The 21,092-nt window shown below is 38.3% G+C and overlaps 2 protein-coding genes and 3 pseudogenes across 2 annotated transcripts; 3 read left to right on the forward strand and 2 right to left on the reverse strand.

Moving 5' to 3' along the window:
- Positions 1-988: 988 nt before the first annotated feature.
- On the forward strand, positions 989-7,393 carry LOC103945619 (annotated as a pseudogene).
- LOC103945552 lies at positions 1,223-3,217 on the forward strand. Its single transcript, XM_009356136.3, has 2 exons — positions 1,223-1,325; positions 2,160-3,217. The coding sequence occupies exons 1-2, from the start codon at positions 1,223-1,225 to the stop codon at positions 3,215-3,217; spliced, it is 1,161 nt and encodes a 386-aa protein (XP_009354411.2).
- A 52-nt stretch (positions 7,394-7,445) lies between the features above and the next one.
- LOC103945553 lies at positions 7,446-8,625 on the reverse strand. Its single transcript, XM_009356137.3, has 2 exons — positions 8,308-8,625; positions 7,446-7,889 (listed from the first exon to the last, which is right to left on the reverse strand). Exons 1-2 carry the CDS (start codon positions 8,581-8,583, stop codon positions 7,776-7,778), a joined length of 390 nt encoding a protein of 129 aa, XP_009354412.1. The 5' UTR covers positions 8,584-8,625; the 3' UTR covers positions 7,446-7,775.
- A 2,196-nt stretch (positions 8,626-10,821) lies between these two features.
- Positions 10,822-16,149, forward strand: LOC103945620 (annotated as a pseudogene).
- Positions 16,150-16,934: 785 nt separating this feature from the next.
- Positions 16,935-20,988, reverse strand: LOC103945554 (annotated as a pseudogene).
- Between the last annotated feature and the right edge of the window lie 104 nt (positions 20,989-21,092).

Consider the following 21,092-nt stretch of genomic DNA (forward strand, 5'->3'; position numbering starts at 1 on the left):
AAAGAAAAACATGGGAATTGAGATTCTTTTGTAAGGCATACTTCATGTTGATTTAAGTAAGAATTAGATATTAAATTTGATTTTTATAGCTCTATTGTTTAAATTTGATCTTTATAGCACTATTGTTACAATGTTGTGAGTTTGTGCACTTTAATTTTTGTTTTTATCTAACTTTTAAATGCTAGTTCGATTAAAAATGTTGTTTAGAAAGCATTTCTAATAGAATCACATAACAATCATAAAAAATATGTAATGACTTATTTGGGACTATTTATGCACGTGTTAAAAGTGTTTTTTAATAACTAAAAGTGTTTTTATTATATTTGGCTGAAAACTGAATTTCTAGCCAAAAGTGCTCATGAGTGTAAGTATTTCTTACATAAACACTTCAAATCGGGCCTTAAGTACTTCTTGGAGTAGCGCATTGTAGGTGCTCCTCCAAAAAGTGTTTTCACAATACTTTCAATTTTTTTGTCAAATATCTGTACTTTCTATTAATAAAACTTTATTTGTCAATAAAAAATTAAAGATAACTAATAGAGCGATGTTTGATCCGGTCCTATTCGTGTTAGTTAGAGTGCTCTTATTTTGGTTTTAATGGCTTATGTGGACCGCTCTTTCTATCGTTATCAATGAAATGCCCCTATTTGTAAAGTTTATGGGTTGCTATTGAGCTTCCCATTCCCTTGTGTCATGATGATTTTTTTCCCTATTATACCTTCCATGCATGATTGAAAGAAATAAATATCAAGAAAAAAATCAGGGACATTAAAGTAATTTAACAAAAAAATGTCCCCACGTTTTAAGGAAAGAGAGATAACTTTCGCCCACCACTTGTGTGGGCCCAGTGCTAGTTGTTAAACTTAAAATTTGGGCTGGGCCTAAAATTGGGTCATCAGCCAGTGGACTCCGTTGGACCTAAAAGATGGGCCTGAATAGCGGATCGAGTAGAGCACCGACTTCCACCATTTCCGCTGTCAAAACCTCCTGAGTCGCCGCCTGCCAGACTACAGCGTACCATCTTCCCAACTGAAGCCCATTATCCTCCCTCTGAACTCAACTGCTCTCAACTATAAAATCCTCTCTCTCTCTCTCTCTCTCTCTCTCTCTCTCTCTGTGCAAAAAGGTGAAGATCCTGCAATAGTACTTCTGAACGCTAGATTTTCTTGATTTGAATCCAATTTCCCTGCCTCTCAGTGGATGTGTTGTTGGAATTGAGCAAATGGGCAAGTGGATTCATCGTCCCCGCCGTAGATTCTGCCGTCAGGAAAAGCTTCCGGACCCATCGCCTCTGCCATTTCACCCTCAACCTCCTCCTCCTTCTGGTAAAATTAATTTTATTTTTTTGTTTTTTTTGTGTATCTTACGATTAAAATTGAATTGGGTTCTTCTTAAATTGTTGGTTTTTGTGGGTTTTTCTTGGTGGGTTTTTATCGTTTCAATTTTTACCCTTTTTTCCATGTAATGAAACAGTGATTTATGTTTGGTTGCCGAGAAAATATCGACTTATGAGAACATTGATGTTTTTGATTGTTTATTTGTTCAACTGAGAAAATTATTGAAAATGTATGGTGGGTTTGATAACATTGGAGGGCAATGCTAGAAAGAACTTATTATATGACACTCGTTTGGATTAAAGACCGGTAATTGGATACAGATTCTACATTATACTCCAAATTTTACTGGGCTCCTGTGTAGTAATGTGTGTTATGTGCTGTTTCGAAAGGCGGCTATTTCATTTCTAGATCTTTGTTATCTGTGGATACAAATTTTCGTTATTTCGAGTTGTCGTAGGCTTTTCGGTTCCATTAACAGTTCGTTGTGAAGAAAAGAAGAAACCATAACATAACTAGTTCTGTCTCGTGCGTTGTAAGGTTTCTATCAAAACTGCTTAGATTCTTGAAATTGTTCAAATAGATTTTTCTTAAAGTTGTTAGAGATGTGTGTGCTCTACTTTCTGTTTTCCTTTTCCTTTTATTTGTTGTTGGTCATGTGGCACAGGACATTTTGTGCCTTAATTCTGTATGTCTTAATAATTTCGTCATTGTAAGAGTCATTCCTTGTCATGAAATGCCCTCAACTTATGTTGGAGTTCCGGCAGCACCAATGGCGTTGGATATTACTTGAATTTTTAATACTCTTTTTTTTTTAATTCATAGGGAGTCGGCAGGATGGTATACCTTATTGGGAAAAGCAGTACTGCACATTGGTTGGGTCTATACCATGGTGGAAGGTAGTAGATGCAAAAAATTATATGTATGGAAGTAGTATTATACTCAATTGGAATGACTCAGGTGCAGAGGAGGCATTTCAAAATGCAAAAAAGCGCTTTTGGGCAGACATCAATGGTCTCCCCTTTGACGCATCTCTGCCTGATCCAAATATTTATATTGATGCAATAGATTGGAACCCTAACATCGATCCTGCACTCATTAAGGAAGTGGATCGAGAGTACTTTGCTCCTGATGAGGGAGAAGGGCAAGGCAAGATTGAGCAAACAAACAAGAGGGCAAAATATTCAGATTTTGTTCCTCCCGATGAACATAACACTGTCCCCGATACTCATACAAATTCTTGGGAATGTGATAACATTCAGGGTAGTGGACATTTGATAAATAAAGCTCCAGGCAGGAACCAGTGGAAAACTAATCGTGACGACCCTTGGGAACGTGGAATTACTCAGGGCAATGGAACTACTGAGACGGAGAAGAATGCATGGGAAGATAGAAGGAATGAGTCGCGGGGATGGAACCAGATGGAGGACGGTATCACCGTGCCAAAGAGTTGGGATAATGGTGTCAATCCTTGGGAAGGAGGCTGTCAGGATGTTGCCTCTGTGAAAGGTAGTAGATGGGCTGATCCGGTGTCTAATTCTTGGGGCTGCGACCAGGAGTCAAAGAACTTGGGTCGTGGTGAAAATTCTTGGAAGTATGGTCCTAGTCAAAACAGCAAATCTCTAAAAGATAGAGAATGGAGAGATCGTAGAGGAGATGAATGGGGTCAGAAACAGTGGGAGAGCCATAATAACCAGAAAAATAATTTGGATTTTGGGATAACAAATAGTGGTCGGGGAGCAAGGAACGATGGTGGCTATAAGAGGGGACACCCTCACCAGTATAGATCAGGCTATAAAGGCTCAAGATTGCAAGGGAGTGATTATCAAACAGGTAACTACTGGAGTAGGGAAAATAACAGAAAGAGGGTCAGTTTCGCCTAAGAGTAGCGAGTGATAAAAAACAAGGGGTTGCTTTTTGTTCGTGTGTTTTGAATCACCAGCTGGTCGTAATAGAAGCTGATATGCAGGCATGTTCTACATAGTATATGTATATCATTTCTGTTATCTCATCTGCGACAGGAAACGGGTAATTATGTTCTTCCACAGAATGCAATTCGATGGATCTTCCGACCTTCCGGGTTTGTGAACAGAATCTATCGGATCAATCTATCGTGTTGAGGGTTTTGAATTTTGATGATTACTCTCAACTTTTGCAGCATGTATCATTGTACAATTCCTTGATGTTATATTATCAGGCCGTTGCCCTGCAGCTACTTTCCCAGAAAGGAGTGAGATACGTGTAGTGTTTACTGGATAAGCTCACAGTACTAAATTGACTGGCAAAGTTTATAAATTTTTTGATTGGATATTGCTGTGTTTGATTTTCTGCTTTTGAATGCTTGTTTGGTTTTCTGCGTTGTTTAAAAGCAGCTTTCTGCTTATAGCTCACACAAGTGGTAACCGAACATGTGTGGTATCGCTTTGTTCAAAAGCAGCTTTCCGCTTATAGCATCACGCAATTGGTATCCGAACATATGGTATCCGCTTACCGTCCTGATGTGCAAACGGATACCAAATGTTCTGGCTTTGAACGAGAGCAATCTAGTTACATGTGTAATCATCTTGTATATACTTCTCATAACTACCTTTGTAATTAGTTAAGAAAAATAGTGAAGAATACCTTTCTCTGTCTAAACTTCTCTCTTTCTCTCTCTTCGAATGCTCTTTCTTCTTTTGCAAGAATACAATTTTTCATCTCTGTATAGTATACAAGTAGTTCCTCGATAATATTTTTTTATTTTATAAAAGTCAGTTGTAACTTGGAACCTCAATAGTAACAAATTTTGAAAATGCCACCTCAGTCCCCACCACCTAAATTCCAAAACTTCACCTTCTTCCACGGCCACCGCAAGCCCGCACAGAACCGCCCCACCGTCCGCGGCAGCCTCTTCTCAAACCGCGTCTCTCACCCGAATCCCAAACACCCCAGCACCGCCCCTCAATCCCGACCCTTCGATCTCTCCAAGTGGGACCCACACCTGCCCCATTCCTTGCCCTCCACTTCATCGCCCAACCCCGACGACACGACCCTCCAGTCGTCTCGGAGCTCCGGAAGCTTCGCCGGGTCACACCCGACCTCGTTGCCAAGGTGCTCAAGGTCCATGTCGACCCCGTTTCAGCCTCCAAGTACTTCCACTGGGCAGGTAAGCAAAAGGGTTTCAAGCACACTTGTGCTTCATACAATGCCTTGGCTTATTGCCTGAACCGGTCCAACCGGTTCCAGTCGGCGGACCAAGTCCCCGAGCTGATGGACTTGCAGGGCAAACTGCCCAGCGAGAAACAGTTTGAGATTCTTATCAGAATGCACGCTGATGCCAATAGAGGTCTTAGGATTTATTATGTGTATAAAAAAATGAAGAAAGTTGGGGTTAAACCTAGGGTTTTCTTGTACAATAGGATCATGGATGCATTGGCGAAAACCGGTTATTTGGATTTGGCTTTATCGGTTTACAAAGATTTGCGTGGTGATGGATTGGTGGAGGAGAGTGTTACTTTCATGATCTTAATAAAGGGTATGTGTAAAATGGGAAGAATTGATGAAATGTTGCAGCTTTTGGAGAGAATGAGGGTGAAATTGTGCAAACCGGACGTGTTTGCATACACAGCAATGATTAAGGTTTTGCTTTTGGAGGGAAACTTGGATGGGTGTTTGAGGGTTTGGGAGGACATGACGAGAGATAGGGTTGAGGCAGACCCTATGGCATATGAAACTCTGGTTACAGGGTTGTGTAAGGGTGGAGAAAGGGTACGAGTTGTTTAGGGAGGTGAAGGCAAAGGGTTTCTTGATTGATAGAGCAATTTATGGGGTCTTGGTTGAGGGGTTTGTGGCAGACAAGAAGGTTGGGGTGGCTCGTGATTTGGTGGATTCGGGGTATAGGGCAGATTTGGGGATATATAATTCTCTTATCGAGGGTTTATGTAATGTGAAGAGGGTTGATAAGGCTTAGAAGATTTTCTGAGTTACGGTTCAAGAGGGTCTTCAGCCAGATTTTGCTACGGTGAATCCCATTTTGGTGTTCTACAATGAGACAAGAAGAATGGATAAGTTATACGAGATGCTTGCACAGATGGAGAAATTGGTTTTCCTGTAATTGATGATCTTTCGAAATTCTTCTCCTTTATGGTAGGAAAGGAGGATGGAGTAACGATGGCTTTGGAAGTGTTTGAAGAGTTGAAAGTTAATGGTTATTATAGTTTAGGAATCTACAATATCCTTATGGAGGCCCTCCAAAAATCTAGGGAAATAAAGAAAGCATTGTCTCTCTTTAATGAAATGAAGGATATGGATTTGCAGTCCCACTCCTGTACTTATAGCATTGGCATAATGTGTTTTGTTGAAGATGGTGACATCCATGAAGCTTGTGCCTGTTATAATAAGATAATTGAGATGTCCTGTGTTCCTTCGATTGCTGCCTACTGTTCGCTTGCTAGAGGACTTTGCAAAATTGGAGAGATCGATGCAGTTATGCTGTTAGTTCATGACCGCTTAGCCAGCGTGACAAGTGGGTCCATAGGATTCAAGTATTCTCTTACCATTCTCCATGCACGTAAATCAAATAATGCTGAGAAGTTGGTTGAGGTGATAAACAAGATGCTGCAGCAGGGTTGTCTTCCAGATGATGTTGTATACTCAGCTATAATCTCTGCCATGTGTAAGCATGGCACAATAGAGGAGGCAAGAAAAATATTTTCAAATTTGAAAGAGCGCAATATTTTAACAGAAGCCAACATGATTGTGTATAATGAAGTATTAATTGAACACATGAAGAAGAAGACCGCAGATCTGGTGGTGTCTGGGTTGAAGTTTTTTGGATTAGAAAAAAAGTTGAAAGCAAAGGGTTCTAAGCTGCTGTCAGGATGAAACTATAAACCATAAAGGCAGGAACTGAAGTCACTGGTTACCTTGGACTTTCCTTCTGTTGCAATTTGCTTATAATGCATGGATTGTATCAGAGTGGTGAGAACACTCCATTTAGGATGCATCTATGGAGGAAGTACACCGGTTTTTTTCTTTTTTTTTTTTGGTGGGGCATTTTGTTAGCTGTCATTGCCAATGATGTTTGCTTTTTGGGTGTCTCATGAATATTCCAGGTTAGTTTTGTACTGTAAAGCCTTGTTTTAAACCTTTGCCGCAATGCTGTTACAGTTTATGTTCAGTTGATTTGTTTTAGTTAGCTGATTCTTGCTCGTTCTGCTTTTAGTTCGGCATCTTTTGGGATTAGAGATCAAATACAAAGAAGTGTTCACGTTAACTTCAAGTTATTGCCAATAATGCAAATCCGAAATGGCGGAGATGATGGGTTGAAAAGTTTTCAGTAGCAGAGAGCCCTGCATGCAGTTTTTGATGGGCTATGTTTACTTCGAAACTTCATCCGTCTATAAGTGGTGATGCGTCTTTCTATTCTGTCAATCATATTATTGTTACTATTTTTTTTTATATCAGAAAGTCTAGGACTCAAATTATTATGCAGCCACCGAAAGAAAAATCTGTTTTTTAACCTACTTCAGCTACAAGATGGTAGAAATGCATACAGCTAAATAGTAGGAGAGGCTAGTGAACTCTTATGGAAGCTAGATTTTTTGGTTTGGCAGGTTGTCATTCGGGTTGCTCAGCAAGTGTATTTCTCACCAGTATGATTCTACTGAATGTGGTTAGCCTGCTTTCTTTGTTTCTCTACAACTTTATCGCCCGTGGTCTCGTTATGATTTAGAGGTTCAGTCTTCAGTGTACAATTTGGCAATTTGGCTCAGAGACCCTGGTTGAGACTCTGTATGTTGGCTTGCTGGTCGTTCAGTTTGGTCGTTGCTTGTAAACTAACGCAAGTATCGTTTCCTAGTGGGAGTTAACAACTCTTCTGGTGCTAAAGACGCAGCATATACAAATTCATCTGTGAGGGTAAAGAAGAGAAGCAGTTCCAGATTGCAGGAGCGAGGTACCCTGAAATTTTTAATGACCGGTCGAAGATTCCAGATATATAGTGTTCATAATCTGTCTAGAGAAATTGTGACTGCAATTGTATTGCTAATTTCATGTATTCGATCATATCCTTGCATAAATGCATTGATTTGAATTAGGGCCGTCGTCTAATATTGAGAAGAGAAGTATCAATAGACCAACAACTATCTTACGTGAATATGAAAGGATTATTTCTCTACAATCCCATTTGGCAAACAAAAGGCATTCATATTGGAAACACTAATAGCAAAATGTTCTCTGCCTGTTGTTCATTCCATATTTCTTTTTCTACACACAAAATACACAGCGCACGCATTCACGGGGATCACCTTCAAACTCGCCTTTCGCTCTTATTCTCGAGGAAGAGAAGGTGTTGTTCTCAAAAGCTTGTCCATAAAATGCTAACATTGACAGATTCGTAATGCACGGCCGCAGGCTGATCTAAGTACAAAACTAAAGCTTTACCGAGCAAGAAAATGAAGCTTAGACTTCCCTTTTGGGCCGGTTGCGAGTACGGGAAAGTGCAGGCTTTTCTTCTATCGACTTGTCAGCTTCGCCTTCCTCATCCGTTTCCCGGATCGCTTGGTTAATTGCCATCTACATCAAGAACACAAACACTATGACTACAGAAGAAATCATTCATCCAGAACAAAGAAAGACAGATTGAGTGCGTTTGGGATTGCTACCGTAGGAAGCACTTTTGCTCATAAATATATCAAAAAAAATATATGAAAAATCCTCGTACGTTCGTTCCTTGAAAAGCACTACCTGCTCTAGAAAGCGCTTCTACTGCCACACACGCAGTCAGAAGCATTTTTTATTGTCGGAAAGCACTTGACTCTTCCGAGTTAATTCATATGCAATATGAATGCAATAACAGCATTTATTAGGCGCGCGCACTCACATATATATACATTGGCAACCTTGTCCATTTGAATCATCACGCGAATTCAAATATTCAAAAGCATTAAACAGCATGCAAATCAAAAAACCGACTTGCAGAAATTCGACGAACCTCTTCAAGAAAGTCTCGGTCGAGCTTATCGGCGACTCTGATGGAAGTGAAAACGGTGACGGCGATCAGAGAGAGCGGCAAAACGAATGCGAACACGTACTGGCTTGTGGTGGGCCCCGCACGTGTCACCACCTCTAGGCCTCTGGTTTGCCGGCCGGGAAAACGTGTTGCCGGCGATATGGGCACGTGCGGAGGGATGAATGAAGCACGTGAGGGTGGGGCGGGTGGAGGAGAGAGAGTGAGTGAGGCTGTGTTGGATATGAGAAGCCTTGCCATGATGATAAGTTGATAACAACTGAGCTCTTCCGCTCGTAGTGGATAATGTTATCATCGATTCATCTTGCTTTTTATAAAATAACTGCAGGTAAGTGTGCCAGTAAACTTGGCTACTCAATCAATGAGAAGTTCTTGGTCAAAGTTTTTTCTAACTAATTCACAAAAATTTGTGTTTATGATCTGTTCATGTTAAATATCACTTTGTAAAGATGTCTCTACAAAAATTTAATAGATATGAGATCATTTTGTCATCAAGCTATATAACTCAGATGATTGGATTCAATAAATGTATTGCGAGCCGTCTATCTATTTGTTAAAGTTAATTAACTAAACCACCTTATTTTAATTGATTTTTTAGAGACGATCTCTACATAACAACTTACAATATTAAAAGTTTCTATCATAAACATGAAATTTTGTAAATCAGCCATAATATATTTTGAGGAGAAACTTCTTCTTAATCTTAAGAATCAAACATTCCTCTTTGTATGTTATTTAATGTAAAAATGTCGATATATTAAAAAAAAAAAAAAAAGATATGCAAAGGAAATGATTTTTACACTCTCTTTTAGCACTAAGGACTTTCTGCCCCTAGCCGTACCATTGAGTAGTAAAAGCAAAATCAATGAATAGAATTAAATTGAGGAGTGAGGGAGGAAAAAAATAGGAGTGTAAATATCAGTTCCGGTTTCTAATTGAGTCCATGTACTTGACATGCGAAGCAAAGTAAATTTCTAATGGGGAGAATTTTATGTTTATACTATATGATAATATCTATACTAAGGGGTGAGGAAGTGAGCTAAGCCTCACAATGAGTTAGCCATAATAATTTGGTTTGAATTCTTCTTTGACGAAAATCGAACTTAAGACTTCTCACTTACAAGTAAAGAAAAATACTAATAAATAGTAGTGCTAAGTGGCTGGGAGGACTTTTTTTAGAGACAAGGGGAGATACTTGGTTGTCCCAAGGATAGATATGTCTTACAACACTCATTACGTTATTAGAAAGAAAATGATATGTCCTAGTTAACTCTCAACCTTATATATCAAAACACAAAAAGAAATTGTTATAAAAACACTTGGCATTGTATAGAGAAGTCGTGTTTTGTACACGTGTAATGTGGGGGACAATCTTTTATCTGTTTTCCCCATTGCAGGAGCTTTAATATGGAATTGATGCGCAGATTTATGTAGTCCCTTATATCAATGTATGGCTCAAAGTATATGTTTTTGTGGGGAGTAACTTGTATGGCAATCATACACTATTAAATGGGGTCTCATGTTAATAATCTAAAGATATGTATCACTTATTCTTATATTATTGACATGAAATGTCAATAATTCACTGTGGTGGTCTACCCATGTCATATCTTTCTCCTTTTTGTGGCCTATGTAAGAAGAAATTTGAATGCCAAAAATTATCGGACTAGCTGACTGCGCGGCATACTCACACCAGTGGTAGGCTCCGTTAAATGATCAACTAACAAATTCAACGATTTCTTGAGCATCCAATTACATTGTTTGAGGTCTCCCTTACGATGCCTGGTGGCTTTAACTTTCTAGCTGTGAAACCACCCTCGCAATATTATCCCTCAACAAAGATGTTGCCAGATTTTGTTTTGGCATCTAAACAGGTATTCGTCATTTCAACAAATGCAGCTGTTGATATGATTACTTAATTTGTTGACATACGTCCTTCTAATTTTCTGTTGAAAAAGAAGAGAAAAATAAAATCTGACTCTCCAGGTATCTGACAGATTGTGTAGAACTCAAGCACCCGTTATATTTCATATAAATCATCTCCGAACGAAGAATGTTCAAGAACAAATGACAGAAATATATGGAGAGAGAGAGAGAGAGAGAGAGAAAGAGAGGAAAACAGAACAGCTTCTAAGACGAAATATTGAAGATGGTATTAGTTGGTTGATTATGTTAAGAGGGTTAATTAGTTGGTCATGTAAATATGATGAATATTGAGTTAATACTAACAACTAACCGCTTATAGCTGAAGATTAAAAATTAAGATTAACAAACACCCTCAAATAATAACAATAATTGGAGAGGACACCTTGTATAAATTGATATCTACACCTTACGTTACAACTAAGCGACCTTGCCACAGTTTTCTTTCTTTTTTGCTCTATTTAATTAGATCAATACTGCAAGAGAAAGAACAAGCGAGTTGTTAGCGTCGTATTATTTATTAGCCATTTAACGATCAATTTTACTCAGCCAAGTATGAAAGAACAACCAAGCGTGCATGCGCTACCACCAGCGATAGCAAAAGGTACTTCATTTCAGGAAGGTACTTGGGAGATATGCTATAACATGACAGTGTACAAGACAGGAGAGATATGGCGTGTGCAGAGCACATTTTTCAGATCTGTTCCGATGATCATTGTCCAGCTGATCGCCGCCATGTCCATCACTCGCCTTCTTTATCATCTCTTCAAGCCCTTGCACCAACCTCGTATTGTCTCTGATATTCTTGTGAGTTCTACGGTTCATGTCCCTATTAATTAATTCATTAATTTGCTATTCCTATTAAGCAGGATAAATATTCTTTCCATATTTCTTAATTACTAGGCCTAACTCCAAGAACTCATGATTTGAAATTTACAATACAAGTTCAATAGGCTTTTCAGGTCAAAATTGTGTTTTTTTAATATTTAATTATTTATGCTGCATACACCACCCGTTTAGAAATCCTTATTTAAAAAGTACTTTTGCGTAAAAGCGCTTTTAGCAACAGCGCTTCTATTACAAGCAATATGTTCGACAAAAAAAAAAAATAGAAGCAATATGAAATGATTAATAAAAATGCAAGTGTTTTTTTTTAATACATAAGAGCTTTTAACTTTTTCACCATATACGGTCAGAAACCTCTTTTTTTTTTTTTTGTTTTTTTTTATATTGTAGTATGGAGGTGTTTGTAGTGATTTTGACGCACTTTCAAACATGTTCTTACTCTTTTAATTCTTATTAAAGTTATTTAGATACAAAACTGACACACCATTAGCTACTGTATTAATTTTGTGTGTTCAAAATTATCGTATCTTAATTAGCAATTTAGAGATTAGATTTTAAAGTTGAACTCTCCAGTTTCGGGGCTGCTATTCGAAATCGAGATTTGAATTTAAATTATAACATTAGCTTAATAAGGCTGTTAGCAAATTAGGGATTAGATTTAAGTTTTAACAATCGAGTTTCAGGCTGCTACCATACATATGAGAATTGAAAATTTGAACTCCTTGTGTTATATACCTGTCACAAATGGGCAGCATATATATGAATATATTTGTCACATATAGAGCATACTATAGTAGAGGAAAGTAATAATGTCTATACACTTTAGTGCAGATTAGATCACTACTGATCTTCTTCTTCTTATGTTGAACAATTTAATAACATTATCGTTTATAAAAAAAATATGACTAAATTATAATTTAATTACAGGGTGGCGTGATGATGGGTCCGGCATTCGTTGGTACTATCATATTTGCTCTTCAATACGTAATCCCTTTCTTCAGCCTGGTCAACATAGAAACCGTGGCAAACTTAGGGCTAGGCTATCACATGTTCATCATGGGTTTAGAGCTTGAGTTTGTACCTGTAATCCGGACTGGAAAAAAGGCTCTTAGCGTTGCCGTAGTTGGCAGTCTCGTTTCCTTGATCTGGGGTTGGCTTTTATATCGCTTCGTACTCTTCAATGATTATGGTAGGGCACTGTCTGAGGAAATTGCCAACGACAACGGCTACGCCTTCTGGGGCATTGCCCTGGCCTCCACCAACTTCACCGACCTTGCCCAAGTCCTCGCTGACAAAAAGCTCCTCCACTCTGATTTCGGCCGCCTCGCCTTGTCGTCGGCGGTTATCTCGGACGTGTTATCCTGGTTTCTTCTCCTTGCGGGCATGACTTCCGCATATACTGACCAATCGATCGGCGCCATGAGCGCCGTGATATTCATACTACTAGTGCGTTTTTGTACTACGTCCGGCTATCCCGTGGTTCATCCGCAATACAACCGCCGACAACGATAGCAGCGGATACAACGAGCAGCAAGTCCGCTTCATTCTGTCGGTGGTTGTGCTTTTCGGGTACGTAAGTGACAATTTTGGGTCGCACTCCATTTTGGGACCCTTTATGCTGGGAACCATTATTCCTAGTGGAGAGCTGAAGAAGGTCCTGGTTGACAGGATCCAAACCTTCGTGAGTCACCTTCTGATGCCTCTATACTTCTTAACCGTCGGGCTACGAACTAATTTTAGCTACATTTTAACCAACGAAAATCCAAAGTTCAGCCGTGCAGATACTAACCTGTGGCGTGTCGTGGCGGTTGTCGTTCTTGCTAACATACCGAAGATTTTGAGTAATTATATCATCGGCTTGATGTACAAAATGTCACGTGGGGATAGTTTTGCACTTGGGATACTCATGAACACCAAAGGCTTAATGGGACTCATAATACTCGGCACTGGTAAAGACATAAAGGTACGTACGATTACGTTGCATGCATACTGATATCATTTTTTACCATCTACAAAAGTAGGGATAAAAACACATGAAATACTTGTAACAATACAAAGATGTTGCAATATAGATGCTCATGCAAGGTCGTTCTCCTCAAGGACTATTTGGATAATTTATGCAGAAACAATTCCTAATTAAATACTTAAAATTAAAAGTTGAGAAAAAAGATTTTAGACTTGAGTAACATTAAAAACGAATTTTAATTAAAAACAAATATGATAAAAGAAAAGAGTTTTAAATACCAATTTATAAAAGCACTAGCGTTCCACCATCACCTAGCAATCCTATGTATTTTTACCAATTACTTATGATCTACACATGCCACTTTGAAAGGTTAGGTTTTCCTAATTCATATTCTACTTGGAACCTCCAACATAGAACATATATCTAACATGCAACCCGTCCGGACGTTCGGACCAAACTGAACATGAAAGACTCATTATGCTTTATGAAAACCCTTTGAAAAACCATGCAAACATTAAGACGTGGTGTTCATTTTAAGTGAAATTACAATTATTAATCACAAGAAGCCAACGTCAATTTCAAGGAACCTTCTGACCAAAACTGCATCAAATTAATTTTGTAAAGATCCTAATGGTGATCAGGCATTAAGACAATTAGATAGTTTCAATCACGATGATCAATAATTCAAAGTACGCATGCAATCAATCATAAGCAATTAAATAAAAATTACATATTCATGCTAAGGCTTAAGGCTTCGCCCTAACAAAAGGAATTAGTTACGCATATTCATAATGAAAATCATAGAAAATATTATTGGAATAAAAAAAAGAAAAACACCTTAAAATATAAAATCTCCAAGAACCCTATTAATAACTCTCTTTCTCCAAAGTTTCATAAAAGTAAGTGTCTCTCAAACTAGGGCTGACTAAAGCCTTAAATACTCAAAGCCAGCCGCACAAACCCTAGGAACCAAGGTCTCTTATTCCAACAAGGAAACTAAATAATAATAAAATATATTAAAACATAAAGTCCTAATTAAGTTAGAATAAACTGCACAGAAACTGTCCAGCCACGTTTTAGCCTCAAAAATCCTCCAATTCTGGCCCATAATAGCTTATTTTGAAGATCAGGACGTTCTGAACATATCTCCAGAAGGCCATGAACCCATCCGAGATCATCCTGGGCTCCAAAAACGCAATTCAAGCCCAAAACTGTCACTATTCCAGCACTGCGCCTCGCTCTTTTATTTTATTGCTAGAAAATCATTGCTCAGTAGAAAAATCTGATATTTTGATACGATCAAACTAAGTAACTCACGATCGTCCTCCAACTAGAATTACTCCAAAATTCAGTCCATGTGACCATGTTTTGCTCCAGAAGAAGTCAAAAATCCTATATTGGAAATACAATTCAAAGTATCAAAATTCTTCCAAATTATTAACTAAAATATACTAAGAATAGGATAAAATATATAATATGAAATTAACTCATCACATGCATCACTTGAAATACTGTACTCATTTATTTGTTTCCTTATTCACAATAAATGACTGAGAGTATTGTTTTCTTATCAAATTTGATTATGTTGCTAAACAAATGCGTACGTCTAAAAATATAAATCTGAACCATACACATTAAACAATACTTGAAATCATCAACACTTTAGATAAATGAGTATCATAAAGGTTTTTTTTTTTTTTTTCCTCCATATATAAAAGAAGTTAAGTGTGGTTAGCTCCTCGGTAGCAGTCATGCAAAGTATGTTAGAAAATGTGCAATTAAGGGAACATTTGCCGTTTATACTATTAGAACCATATGCTATACCTCTGAAGTCTGTTACTTACGTGCAAATATGGTCTAGGTCTTGGACAATCGAACTTTCGGAGTAATGATGATTGCGATGTGGTTAATGACGGTTCCGGTCGGACCCTTTCTAGCCCTCGTGTTCAAGCCCACCAAAAACACCGCAGAATACAAACTCAGGAACATACAAAGCGTAGGACCTGAGACGGAGCTAAAAATCCTTACTTGCACCCATACCTCAAGCAGCGTCTCCGGCGTGATCGACCTCCTCGAGGCTTCAAATCCGACGAGACAGTCCCCAATCTGCATATTCGCCGTTCAACTTGTGGAGATCACAGACCATGGTTCGGCCATGCTCATCGTGCAGGAAGTTTGCAAAGAAAACTCTAACCAAGGCAACCAGATGCAACCCGAGTACATCATATCCGAAAATCGATTCGAAAAATACGCGAAGAATAGAGAAAACGTTTCTATCCAAACACTCACAGCCTTTTCTTCCTACAACACCATGCATGAGTACATATGCAATCTGGCCAACGAGAAGTTCATCAACATTATTATAACCCCATTCCACAATCAATTTTCCATTGACGGAACCATGGAGGATACCAACCCTAATTTGAAGGGGGTCAACAACAACTTGATAAAAAATTCGCCGTGTACGGTGGGTATTTTCGTTGATCGTGGGCTTAGTGTGTCCCAAATTAGCGAGTCCAGAAATGGCAGCTGGTTCCTCCCCAAGGTACCATCTCTTCGCCATGTTTTTCTTTGGAGGGGCAGATGACCGCGAGGCATTAATGTATGCATGGAGGATGGCTGGGCATCCTCGGGTTAACCTAAGGGTTGTCCGGTTTATCGTGGTCCCAAGTAATGCAACATTAGGCAAATTCACATGCGATGACCAGAACGACAACGACGGGGACATCCATCAAGCGGTAAACAATCGGATGCAGAAGCATCTCGACGACACGTGCATGGATGAGTTTAGGCTCAAGTCGATGCACAATCCCAGCACACAATTCGTGGAGGAGATTGTGAAGAGCTGGGAAGAAACTGTAAATATTGTAAGGGGCCTGCAGAGTGTATATGATCTGTACTTGGTGGGAAGAAGATACGAAAAGTCATCGCCGGCGTGGTCATTATTGGATTATTGCAGCGATTACGACGAACTCGGACCTCTTGGGGACTTATTAGTTTCTTCAACCTTTAATCCATCCGTTCTTATTGTGCAGCAGGGTACCCTTGTGGATAAACACTAGTGTGACTGACGGTTGGGAGTATGACCCTTCTTTGGCAAACCCTTAGTTTGATCTACTTGTTTGTAAACGTATGAGAATTACCACACTCAGATCCTTTCCTTTTTTGTAAAGAACTTCATAAACCCGACAAAACTTGTGTGAGTCTCAACAGTGCCACAAACAATGCCTAATGGCATTACTACTCAATCAAAATTTGACACATGGTAAGATTTAACTACAATTTCCCATTTACATAAAAAACTGAAAAATATTATGAGTTGGAATGAATTGGGAACCAAATCCTCGTAGAGAATTTCAACTATCTACATGAAATATCTGTAGTTGTGACAAACATGCGGCTACAGCAGGTTAAGGTTTTGTCTACCAGCTTACACATATGACATCACATGTGAATCTCAAATTCTCAATTAAATGTTACTTTTGACTGTACAAAATTGAAAAGAATAGATTACACTCATACAAAAACAGCAGCAGCATCATCAACAAAGCTTTATCTCACTAAGTGAAGTCAGCTGTATGAATCTTCGCACGCTGCTGCTGCGCTCGGTTTTGCGCCAAATCTTTCGTTAGCTCCAAACACTCCATGTCTAAATTACACTCGTGGTGTATGAATATATATATATATATATTAACTAGGTCACACTAATAAGAAGGAACAGCTGAGCCAAACTTGGAAACGAGACCTTACTTTACACTTCCACACCGGCTTGGTTATCGTCCATTCCTTGGTTTTTTTTTTTTTTTTTTTTTTTTTGGTGGTGGTGGTGGTGGTGGTGATGGTGGTGGGGTGGGTGGGGGGGGGGGGAGGGGGAGGTGGGGACGGATAACGGTGGAACAGCCACTTCTTGAAATTCAGCAGCTTCGATATCCAATGCCTTCCCGGCGGTAGCCTTACTCTCTCTGCTTCTACCAATCTTCCTCAATGACGGGAGGGATTCAGATGTAGCAGCTCTTGAGAAGTTACTACTATCAATTGTCAACAAAAAATTTTCTTTTGAGAGAGTTGTTGGGGCAGACGCAATAACCTGAGCTGAAGAGTCCCGACTCCCTTAGTCCTTGTATTATGGCCTGAAATGACAATAAGTGATGGATTAAATGCTACAGAATGAGTTTAATCCAGATTGGGAGAAAGTATCTGTTGATTGGGCGGAAGTAAATACGTAATTAACTCTAGGTTTTGAGGTTGTCAATACTTTCGTGAAAATCATTTACTAAATACATTATTTAAATGAGTTGATCAGCTTACCATGGGAGCATATATCTGAGTCAAAATGCCTTTTCTCAAAAGTTTTAGTTTTACGTCTTTGTCATCCCATACAATATGTTCATGGAACCTAGAACAAAAGCCAAGCGCAAACTTTAATTCACAATAAAGGATTGAAAAGGGAAAAAGGAAGAGAAACAAAGTTAATTCCCAAGGTTATCTCATTAATTTACAGCATTTGAATCATCACGTTTCAAATTTTATAGTTAAAGGAGGATCAAGATAAATGTAATAACTTGTAAAGAAAACCTTACCATTTCTGCATTTCCACCTTAGTTGCAGTTGACGCAATTATGAATGCCTGCAATGCTAAATGTTGTCAGTGTATGAAAGAGTTAGCGAGATGAGATGCAATGAAGAAAACAAGTTCAAGAGCTGACAGCTATTACACCAGAAGAAAGGGGAAATGTAAGGGAAAAGGAAATTCTGCTGTTCTATTACAAATTTCGTAGAATATTAGCCAATCTGCAAAATGGTGTTAGAAAACCACTTTGCCAGATATGCAGCACCTTAAGTTTACACTTAGGAGTTGGAAAACAACAAAACTAATTCCTGTTTAGATTTCCAAGCAACTCTCTACCAATAGACCGATAGATATACATTTAAATTTTCAAGAATTCTATTTCTACCAACAACTATGTATGGCAGTCGCTACTGAATCCGAATATATATATCAAAATAGTCCCCATGAATGCTTTGAATGAAATAGTAAAACCTTTTTAAACTGACATAAATTTTTTCAAACCTAGTAGATTGCAATTCATTTGCAATATCATCTCTTCTTATTCCAACATTACCCTTCTCATCAGGAATTTCTTCCACTCCAGTTGTACAAGTATCTTTAGTTTCTATATTGGGCCCTTAAAGCTTCAGCACCTTACAGTCAAATTATAAAACTTTTTTCTGCATGGACCAACTAGGTAGCTTTACAAAGTTAACTGATCACATTATGTGCTCGATGATCTTGTACTGGTAGTTAAAGAGTTTAGAAAGAACTAAAGAAAGAATTGAACTCACAGCTCTGTCAAAATCCAACATAAAGCATCTTTTGACATCTTCCTTTGTAGGCTTGCAGCGACACCAATCACGCCTAGATGTTAAGTCTGAAAATCTGGCATCTGTGTAGTGCAGAACAGCAGCCTCTTCAAATTTGACCTCACTAAAAGGAATTAGGATATATATGATTACTATGAGCAATAAGTTGAACCAAAAACACTGTTCATTCCAATATGAAATTACTGTACTTCGGAGTTTTCATATAATTGTGCCATCTGTGTGCACCATTAGGACGAAGATGATCTTGGACTCAAGCAGCTGATTTCCCATTTCCATAAGTCAAAAAGTCGTTTGGGTTACCATGAACTGACTCTTTATACATGCCAAAGTATGTGTCTTTTGGTACATGGTCATAATTCCTCTTGAACATGGTAACCTGATTGCATAGATACAAGAGCAAGGCATAAGTCAAAGTACATGCATGCTAATTAAAACGTAAAAAAAAAGATGAAGATGAAGTGAAGCATTTCCAAGAATCAACTGTGATTTATTTATTTAAAGTACTACTTCTCATTCTGGCAGTACAAACTAGTCAGAAGGACCTTGTCTACGACCCAATTGCTCGCAACTACCATATCATAATGCAGCACGATCTGTATCATAAATATTACTTACTCTAATCCCACACCTAAGTACTTGCCTTTAAACAATATGCCCTTAATCGAACTAACACATTAACTTCTAGCTTTACGTCTAGATTTGAAAAGAGGCAGATCTTGGTAAAAGTTTAGAATAACATGTTTGATCGGATCCGTTAATCCGGGATATATGCTTGTCACTGTCTAACAACCATATCCTTGATAGTTCAACAGGGCAACAATATACTGCTGCTTCCCAGCATGTTAAATCTAAAAGTACGAATAAGGTTACAAACTCATTATGGTATGCAGGTTAAAGACCTTATCAAGCGGACCAAGTGGACTGCCCATATAGAATAGCAAAAATCAATCTCGTAATTGTTGAACTTTAGAGATCTAATGAAATTTATTGAAGCAATTAAGAAGCAATAATGATGGACAACAGATGAAATTCACCTCAGTAAATGGTTCCTTAATATCATCCCGTTCAACACTGCTCTCCTACACAATACAAACAAATTAGTTAAATCACCGAATAACATGCATCAGGGCCGAAACGGGCACCAATCCTAAAAAGTAACAAGACTTGCATGCTTAATCATCTTTACATGTACACAACTTAAAATTAACTAAATATTTCACATACATAATTCGGGAGAATAACCATATCCACATTCCCAGGCACATCAAGCAGCAACTGCCTCAAAGAATACTACTTGGCCCCAGCCGGTTGCAGTAACTCATCGGTGTCAAGATGAATTATCCAGTCCATTCCAGCATCCTAGTATTTTTATATGCAACACAAAGTCCCAAGCAATAAAAAAGATCAATAAATTAGGAACACCTCTCACCATAAGGTAAAAATAACAACAGAGGCACCAGTAACATGAGAAGAATCTTTCATACCCTTGCTAAGACAATAGCCATCTCCATATTGAGAGATTGCTTCACAAATAGCTCATAATTGCAAGGTTTGTAAAAGAAACTGGACAGCCAAGTCTCATTCCAAATCCGGCTGATGGCACCAAAAATCAAGAAACATAAAATACAAGTGATTTAAGCGAAAATGTATGTAGAATTCTTCTCAGAAGCAGACAACCGCAGAACCGCCATTTGGACAGCTGTGCTTGCTGTTCAAACAGCACAGTAACATTGTGTTTCTTTTATTTAGTCTAGTTTACAATCCATTTCCCTACAAGGTTTATAATTTTGTGTGGCGTCGATTTTAGGGCTTATGCTTTAAATTTTAACTCTCCTTCACAAACTTAGTAGCCCTGAAATCAGCAGTTAAAACCTAAGCCCTAAACAACTGTTTTTGCTCTTTTTTACTGTGAAAATGGAATGGCCAGAGGGGTCATTTGAATTGTCCAGGTACCACATTGCAGCTACCATCCCAAAGCTGGATTGTGTGTATGTATAAATGTGTGTGTCTGTGTGTGTATATACCAGTCTACTGAAAAAGGATAAACAAATAGAAGATGTTCAAGCATTTAGATATGTTGATTATGTTAATCAAAATATCCAGGAGTCTTAAGTCTTAAAAATACTACAAGATTATATTTGTAGTAAGCGCAAGACATACACCGAGTGTCAGCGGCAGAATCAACTCACCTTTTTGCTTGTTGTTCCTCAAGCTCTTTAGTTCTGTATATGACCTTTACTCCGTGACAAAGTACCACAAAATTTATGCTTGACAATTTTCACTCTATCAAGCATTGTAAAAATGCATTTGCAAAAAAATTAAAAAATAAAATAAACAAAACAACAAAACCACAGAAAGAAAAATAAAGGGGAGAAGTAGGCAAACTGAACAGAACTTAGGCAATCAGAGTGATATATTATTTAACTTACAGGAATAGACTCGAGAACGTTTGATACTTCAGGGGATGCAGCCTTTCCTTCCACAAATAGGAAAAAGGTAGTAACTCCAATAACCTTGTGATAAAACATCCACGGCAAAATCTGTTCTAAACCAGCTGACGTACTTGTAGTAAAACATATCTGCATAAAACTCTTACTTTATAAGAAATGAAAAATTCATTCCACCAAAATGT

This window comes from the organism of the source record quoted next, unplaced genomic scaffold (assembly GCF_019419815.1).
Source record: "Pyrus x bretschneideri cultivar Hongxiangsu unplaced genomic scaffold, Pyrus_bretschneideri_v1 Contig52, whole genome shotgun sequence".
Lineage (NCBI taxonomy): Eukaryota > Viridiplantae > Streptophyta > Magnoliopsida > Rosales > Rosaceae > Pyrus > Pyrus x bretschneideri.

Coding starts and splice junctions, on each gene's coding strand:
- LOC103945552 (XM_009356136.3), top strand. CDS start 1,223: ATGGGCAAGTGGATTCATCGTCCCCGCCGTAGATTCTGCCGTCAGGAA. Junction 1,326..2,159: donor TCAACCTCCTCCTCCTTCTG/GTAAAATTAATT, acceptor TTTAATTCATAG/GGAGTCGGCAGGATGGTATA.
- LOC103945553 (XM_009356137.3), bottom strand. CDS start 8,583: ATGGCAAGGCTTCTCATATCCAACACAGCCTCACTCACTCTCTCTCCT. Junction 7,890..8,307: donor ACCGAGACTTTCTTGAAGAG/GTTCGTCGAATT, acceptor TTCTTGATGTAG/ATGGCAATTAACCAAGCGAT.